At 36.9% G+C, this 8,481-nt stretch overlaps 1 protein-coding gene across 2 annotated transcripts in view; it reads left to right on the forward strand.

The window, feature by feature from the left end:
- NUP205 (nucleoporin 205) overlaps nucleotides 1-2,753 on the forward strand; it is an 86,787-nt gene extending 84,034 nt beyond the window's left edge. Inside the window, exons 42-44 of one of the 2 annotated variants that reach the window (XR_006298602.1) lie at nucleotides 486-559; nucleotides 1,747-1,829; nucleotides 2,397-2,496. Coding sequence is in view for 1 of the 2 variants with exons in the window: in XM_043589633.1 (XP_043445568.1) it covers nucleotides 486-559; nucleotides 2,397-2,549 (227 nt within the window). In the remaining variant the exon portion in view is untranslated. Of the gene's footprint in view, nucleotides 1-485; nucleotides 560-1,746; nucleotides 1,830-2,396 lie in introns of both variants that reach the window. The other variant, XM_043589633.1, reaches the window with a different exon arrangement.
- The last annotated feature ends 5,728 nt before the right edge of the window (nucleotides 2,754-8,481 follow it).

Here is an 8,481-nt window from a genome sequence, read left to right on the forward strand (position 1 = left end):
TTTGTTTCCAGGTTACTAAGAGTGGATTGGGCAATGGAGAGCTACTTAGTTATTAGACATGGCTATTTCTTGTGTTTTACTTCTATTCATGGGAAATTGTGTGGACAATATGAACATCTTAAGACACTGCTCTTCAGCTTCTTGCAGTTAAGGGCTGGCCAGCTCCAGAGTCCCCTGCTCACAAATAATTTTCTAGAAGAATGGATGTGGGTCAGCCTGGGCCATGATCTTTATTAAGTGAGCCTGTTTGACCAGTGAGCTTGTATTGGATCCCTTAGTGGGAAGGAAACGGAAGGAAAGCTTGCAGACCCTGACCTAGACAAGTGAAATGCTTTCCAGGGGCTTCTAGTTACTGAAAGTTGAAATAGATTTCTCAGCCTTGACCCATGTTTTCTGTGGCGCTGTGGTTCATTGTCTTCAGATTCTTCCAGGGTGTAGCAGACGCATCCTGGGAAAGCTGTTTTGACTGTGTCTTTTATCTCTAGATTCCTTCGCTTCAGAAACCAACCTGGATTTCAGAAGTGGTCTGACTGCAGTGAGCCAACATGACATAGACCAGGTAAGGTTCTAGTCTCATACCCTTGTTCTTTTCTGGAAGGACAAAGGAAGAGCCTAGTATGTTACTAAGTTTATGATTTTCAGGGCTATGTACAAAGACCTGATTTTAATTCGTGCCTGGCCACCCAACAGCTCTGGGACTTTGAACAACCTGATTTTGAGCCTCCATTTCCTCAGTGAAGAAACGGAAATGATAATTCAGCCTCAAACAGTTTTGTCAGGATTAAATGAGGTTTCATATGTGGGGCTCCTAGGGGAGTAGTGCCTGGAAGGTGTAACATCAAGTTCAGTAAATTACTGAGCATGTGATCTGGAAACTGCCAGTTTCTTTAGATTAACTTTGTCGACTTTAGGCACAAAGTGTCACTCAGCACTTAATTTTCCAGAAAATAATTTAAATGGAGAGATGGGGAGTAGCCATTACAAATTCCATTTAGGAGACCATAGTATTATACAGTAGTATGTACTTAGTAACCTCTTGGCCAGTAATATTGGAATGAATGAAGAGCATTCCAAAAACAATTAAAATGAAAACTTAATATGAAACTAATAAGAAAGTCTTGGGAACAGAGTAGTTAGCAGGGTACATGAATTGTAGCTGGATCTGTTCCTAGGCATCTGAATGTCCTTAGCCATGATTTTTTTTTTAACTTTTTTTTTTTAATGTTTATTTATTTTTGAGAGAAAGAGAGAGCGTGAGCTGGGGAGGGACAGAGACAGAGGGAGACACAGAATCTGAAGCAGGCTCTAGGCTCTGAGCTGTCAGCACAGAGCCCGACGCGGGGCTCGAACTCACAGACTGTGAGATCATGACCTGCTGAAGTTGGACACTTAACCGACTGAGCCACCCAGGCGCCCCCCCCTAGCCGTGATTGGATAAAGCCTCTGTACTCTTCCCTAATCCCTCTTGGCCACTACCTTTCTTAAAGCTGAAGGTTAGGCTTTATCCAGGAAAGAGCATCCTCCAGACCATGCTTAACCAGACATCATAAAGAGCATGCTCTCATCCCAGCCCGGACTACATCTGCCCCAGAGTGACTTCATAATAGCAATCCATGTTTTGGCTAGACTTGTTTAGGTAAGCTTTAATGTTCAGTTAGGTCATGGGCACAATTAGGCAAAGTATAGATCTGCCAGAAGATGTTTGATAAATATGTGTTGAATTAATCACTATTTCTGTTTCATTAGACTGTGCTGTTATAAAGTGAGAAGAAATGCAGGATTAATAAATAACCTTCTCACTCTGTTTTGATTTTACTGCAAAACTGAAGGCAGGTAGATTTTATCTAATTTTGCACTTAATATTAACATTTCACTATTATGCCAAAAAGATCCATTCGAAATCAAATGTGCATTCTAAAATACATGAATTCTAAAGTGTATACCAGGTTCTTGTCTTCTGTTTATATTGTTTGAAAGTGAAAGCATGGAAATGGTTTTTTCTTTTTTTTTTTTAATTGCAAAACAAAGTAAAAAGTAAAAGCTTCTTTCCAGTTTATCCTGTTTCTTTCCCCAGAGGCATCCACTCCTAACAACTTGTGTCACCAGTCAGGAAATATTTTACTGCAGTATGTCCATATGTCAACAACAGCATCATTTGTTGTTGTTATTTAAAATTTTAAACATTTATAAATTGGGACTTTTTATAAAGTCCCAGGAAAGAGGGAAAAACAATACATACCAATAAATTGTAGCATAGAAGGAATGTTTAGTTAATTTGCTACATGAGAAAGGACCACATTACAAAATTTCAAAGATAGTTTAAATTGGAAGACATGAAACAAAAAATATTTGAGACTATAGTTTTAATAACAAAATATCATCTGTGTTAACTCTAGCTTCAGGCTGACGCCATCAACGCTTTTGGAGAATCACTACAAAAGAAACTTCTGGACATTGAAGGATTATACTCGAAAGTTCGATCTCGCTATAGTTTCATACAAGCTCTTGTCAGACGTATCCGAGGCCTGCTGAGGATATCAAGGAACTAAGAGCCCGTGCTTATACTCTTCTAGGGAAGAGAAGAATTGGGGAAAACTGTCCCCTTTTTATGGACTAGTTTGTTTCTAAATTATGACCAAAAAATATTTTGCTATTTCTTTCTTTATATATGGACATCTTTTCTGTAAATTTCTTTGCCTGGTTCCAACCTCACTAGTAAAAAATAAATACTTTTTAAAAAAAGACACAAAACATATGGCTAGTCGTTTTTGAAATTTTACCTAGAAAATGATCAACGTTATTGGGAATCCACTTTCCACAATGGTAGTTTTCCCCTAGGGGTATAATTCTGAATGTTCTCTTAAAGGCATAGTCTGGAAATTGCAGTTTTTTATCTCTTTGTTATCTGCATTGCATTTCTGTGATAATCAAGGTCACTCCATGGGGTAGAGTGGACCACAAACTATAGTTACACTGTTTGATAGAATAGTGTACTCACTACTGTGAAGATATTATAGAAATGTCCCAAGAAAGGAAGTTATCTCTTTGCTAAAATTATTTTTTTTTCCCTGCATGTTAGTGGCAGTATAATAATTTGGATTTGTCCAAATTATTTGATTGTGAAATTTCTCAAACTAATCACCTACTGATAATTTCTCATATAATTAATGGGATGCCTACGATTAGGGCAAAAGAATTTAGACCATCATCACTCTACTTCTTGCCCAATTGTGCTTATGTTCAAGTGACTACATCATCTCAAAGTCCATTTTTCCCTTTCTAGCCATAAATTAGTTCAGCCTAAAATAAAGGAGAGAAAGGGAAAAGTGTCTTGACTCATGAGTAGCAGAAAATTAATACTTAGTTCTATAGTGTTTCTTTTTTAAAAATATAATTTTTTTAATAATTTCTGTGGCTTTTTAGCATATTAAAATTTGTTTAATGTTTACTTATGTTTTTCTCCTTAACTATTTGAAAGTATATTGTAGACATAGTGACAGTTTCTCCGTAATATTTCAGCAACTAATAACAAGGATATTTCCTTCCAAATCATAATACCATTATCGCACTTAAGACATTTGCTAATAAAATACAGTAAAATTTTCAAATATTAAGGCAATATTCAAATTTCAATTGCCCCCAAAATGTACTTCTAGAACTTTAATTTTTTTTATCCAGAATTAAATCAAGAATCACACATTACATTTAGTTATCTCTTTAGTTTCCTTGATTCTGAAATGTTTCCCCTCCTTTTTGGGGGGAGATGGTGATTAATGTGACACTTGTTAGCTGTTTTGAAAAGGGTCCCAAAGTTACTTTTGTTTTTGTTTTTAAATTAAGTTTAGGTTAAACATTTTTGGCAAGAATACTACAATTCTGTGGGTGATACTATGCCTTCATATATCAGGAGGTTCCTATCAGTTTGTCCCATTATTTTAAGTTTGCGCACTTAATTAAGGTAGTGTTTGATACACCGGCATTGTAAAGGTTATCTTTCTTCCCTTGTAAGGAATAATCTGTGGGTTGATACTTTGAGACTGAATTTATGTTTCCAAAAACTATCAGCCATTGCTTTTTAAAAAATGCTTATTTTTAACGTTTATTTATTTTTCAGAGACAGGGCACGAGTTGGGGAGGGGCAGAGAGAGAGGGAGACACAGAATCCAAAGCAGGCTCCAGGCTCTGAGCTGTCAGCACAGAGCCCGACGCGGGGCTCGAACTCACAAACTGCAGATCATGATTGGAGCCAAAGTCAGACGCTTAACCGACTGAGCCACCCAGGTGCCCTTAAAAATGCTTATTTTTGAGAGAGAGAGAGCAGGGGAGGGGCAGAGAGAGACAGGGACAGAGGATCCAAAGCAGGTTCTGTGCTGACAGCAGAGAGCCCCATGAGGGGCTTGAACTCACAAACTGTGAGATCATGACCTAAGCCGAAGTTGGACACTTCAGCCAACTGAGCCGCCCAGGTGCCCCTCTGCCACTGCTTTTATCATTAACTCAGGTTTAAAAAATTGTGTGTGGTTTTGATCATACAAATAATATCAATATTATAAACATGCAGACACCCACTCTATCCTCATGTTACATACTTAATCAAATCTTAAAATTAACCCTATTTGCTCAAGAATTTATTTTTATTTTTTTTATTAAAGATTTTTTAATCTTGATTTTTGAGAAAGTAAGTATGAGCAGGGAAGGGGCAGAAAGAGAGGGAGACACAGAATCTGAAGCAGGCTCCAGGCTCTGAGCGGTCAGCACAGAGCCCAACATGGGGCTTGAACTCACGGACTGCGAGATCATGATCTGAGCTGAAGTCAGATGCTTAAATGACTGAGCCACCCAGGCACACCAAGAATGTCTTTTTTTTTTTCTTTTAAAGAAATATACTATGGTAGATACAGTTGGGGCTCCTGTGAACTTCCTGTTCCCAATTCCCCTACTTCCCTTCCAGAGATAACCATTGTCATGAAGTTATTGTTGAATTTGCCATTCATGTTTTATGCTTCTACTACATATGTGTGTATCCATAGACATTAACAAGTATTGTTTTACAGGGTTGTGTTTTTTTTTAATTCTTATTTTAATTCCTGTTAACAGAATGTTGTATTAGTTTCAGGTGTACAACATAGTGATTCAGGAATTCATATATCACCCGATGCTCATCACAAGTGCAGTCCTTAATACCCATCACTTATTTAACCCATCCCTTGTTTTATAGGTTGTGAATCTTGATATGTGGGTTGTCCTACGAATGGATCAATTTGTAGTTTGCTTATTTTTGGTTCAGCATTGTGTTTTTAATAATTGCTCATACTCATTTATTATAAATCTTGAATGGTAGTTATCGATTTTACAGATAACCAAATTTATGCAGTCTGTGGTTGGTGGACTGGCATACATTTAAATTCCCAGTATTATTTGTGTTTGTATTTGCTATTACGAGCTGTGCTGCAATGATTATCATACATGTCTCCTTGGATGAGACATGCGCTATGTAAGAAGGCCTCTCTGGATCACATAATTATGAGTGGAAATCTTGAGACAGAGGTTAAGAGTTCTAAATTTCACTAGACGTTGCTGTATTTTTCTTAGTGGTTGCTCCAATTTACTCCTACCCATGGGCTGAGAGTTCCTGTTTTTTCATACCATTAAGCACAGTTCCAATTGTCATACTTTTTTTTTTCTAACGACTTATTTTTTTACAGCAGTTTTAAGTTTCCAATAAAACAGAGAAAGAATCAGAGACTTCCCATATACCCGCTGTCCCCACACATGCATAGCCTCCCCCACCCTATCAGCCTCACTCACCAGAATATATGTTTTTACCAGGGATGATCCTACATTGATGCATCGTAATCACTCAGAGCCCATGGTTTTTACCTTCCAGTTCACTCTGGGTGTGTATCCATCACTCTAATGTATAGAGGAAAATCCTTATCTGCACTGCCTGTTCATTTTTCCATTCCCTCCTACCCACCACCCTCATAACCTTTGTAACCAATTATTTTTTTAAATTTTTTTAATGTTTATTTTTGAGGTGGGGAGGGGCAGAGAGAGAGAGAGAGGGAGACACAGAATCTGAAACGGTCTCCAGACTCCGGGGTTTGAACTTAACAAACCGCAAGATCATGAACTTAACAAACCGCAAGATCATGACCTGACCCAAAGTCAGACACTTAACCGACTGAGCCACCCAGGCGCCCTGACCAGTTATCTTTTTATTGTTCCCATAGGTTTGCCTTTTTTCAGAATTTAATATACTTGGAATCACAGAGTATGTAGGCTTTTCAGAATAGCTTCTTTCACTTAGTACCATGCATTTAAGCTTCCTCCAAATCTTTTCATGGTTTAATAACTTTTTACTTTTTAAGCACTGAATTATATTACATTGTCTGGATGTACCATAGTTTTCTAATCCACTCACTTCCTGAAGGGCATCTTGGTTGTTTTCCAAGTTTTGGCAATTATGAATAAATCTCGCTTTTATAAACATCCTTGTATGGGTTATGGTGTGCACAGAAGTTTTCAACTCCTTTGAGCAAATACCAAGGAGCACGATTGCTGGGTCATATGGTAAAGATAGTTTAGTTTTATAAGATACTGCTGAGCTGTCTTCCAAAATGGTGGTACCATTTTGCATTCCCCCCAGCCATATTTGACACTTCTTGTTCTGAATCTTCACTGGGGCTTGTCAGTGTTCTGGATTTTGGCTATTCTAATTGGTACCTCTTGTTTAATTTACATTTCCTTGATGACATACAATGTGGAGCATCTTTTCATGTTTATTTGCCATCTGTATATCTTCTTTGGTGAGGGTCTGTTAAGGCCTTTGGCCCATTTTTAAAGTCAGATTGTTTTCCCATTGTTGAATTTTAAGGGTTCTTTGGATATTTTGGATACATGTTCTTCATCAGACATGTCTTCTGCAAGTATTTTCTCCCAGTCTGTGGCTCTTCTTCTAACTCTTTTAATATTCTTTGGGAGAGCAGAAGTTTTAATTTTAAATCATTGAGCTTATCAATCATTTATTTCATGCACCATGCCTTTGGAGTATCTAAAAAGATCTCGTTATACTCAAGGTCATCTAGATTTTTTTCCCGTGTTTCGTCTAGAAGTTTTATAGTTCTGCGTTTTATGTTTAGGTCTGTGGTCCATTCCGAGTTAATTTTGGTGAAGGATATAAGGTCTGTGTCTAGATTTATTACTATACTAATATTAATATAATATATGTTTATATATAATATTACTATATTATTATTACTTGCATGTGGTTTCTTATTATTATTTGCATGTTGAGGAGTCTAACTTTACACTGTGGTATTGCCTTTGCTCTTTTATCAAAGACCACTTGACTATATTTATGGGGGTCTGTTTCTAGGCTATTTTATTCCATTGGTCTGTCTGTTCTTTTGCCAATACCACATTGTCTTAATTACTGCAGTCTTCCAGTAAGCTGAGTAGTGTTTGTCCTCCAACTTTGTTCTCCTTCAATACTGTGTTAGTTACTCTGGGTTTTTTGCCTCTCCAGATAAACTTTAGTCAGTTTGTTGATATCCATGAAATATCTTCCTGGGATTTTGATTAGAATTACATTTAATCTATAGTTGAAGTTCGGAAACACTAATTTCTTCACAATGTTATTGAATCTTTTGTGAACATGGCGTGTATCCATTTATTTATTTATTTGACTTTTTTATCAAAATGTTGTGGGTTTCCTCATAGGGATCTATATTGTACATATTTTGATCAGTGTCTAAGTGTTTCATTTTGGGTGGTATTAGTGTAAGTAGTATTGTGTTTTTAATTTCAAATTCCACCTATTCATTGTTGGTATATAGGAAAGCAATTGATTTTTGTGTATTAACTTTGTATCCTGCAACCTTGCTAAAATCACTTGGTTCCATGAGTTTTCTTGTTGATTCTTTTAGGTTTTCGACCTAGGTGATCATGTATTGAAAAATTTTTGCCAATCCTGTGGGTGTAAAATGGCATCCCCACTTGCAAACTTTGTGTATTGTTTACCTTTTTTTTTCTCTGTTTATAAGCTTTATTTTTTGTTGGGTTGTGGATTTTTTTTCTTTTTATGTGTAGGTGGTAAATATAAATTTAGAGGGCTTTAGTGTATTTAGTTTTGGGTTTGCAGATATTTTCTCCCAATCTATTTGGTTATCCTTTGAATTTTTTTTATGGTGTAGAAGGTTACATTTTAATGTAATCTATCTTTTCCTTGAGGATGTGTGTGCATGTACTCTTTATGTTTTATTTTAAATTTGGCCAAAACTATTATAAAACTTGAGGGTCATAAATCTACTTTTCAGTATTGTCTTTTGACAGTTTAAAAATGTTGCCTCCTCTGGGCACCTGGGTGGTTCAGTCGGTTGAGCATCCAACTTTGGCTCAGGTCATGATCTCACGGTTCCTGAGTTCAAGACCTGCATCTGGCTCCCACTTCAAATGCTCTGTCCACCTCTCTCTCTCTGC

This window comes from Prionailurus bengalensis, chromosome A2 (genome assembly GCF_016509475.1).
Source record: "Prionailurus bengalensis isolate Pbe53 chromosome A2, Fcat_Pben_1.1_paternal_pri, whole genome shotgun sequence".
Classification (NCBI taxonomy): domain Eukaryota; kingdom Metazoa; phylum Chordata; class Mammalia; order Carnivora; family Felidae; genus Prionailurus; species Prionailurus bengalensis.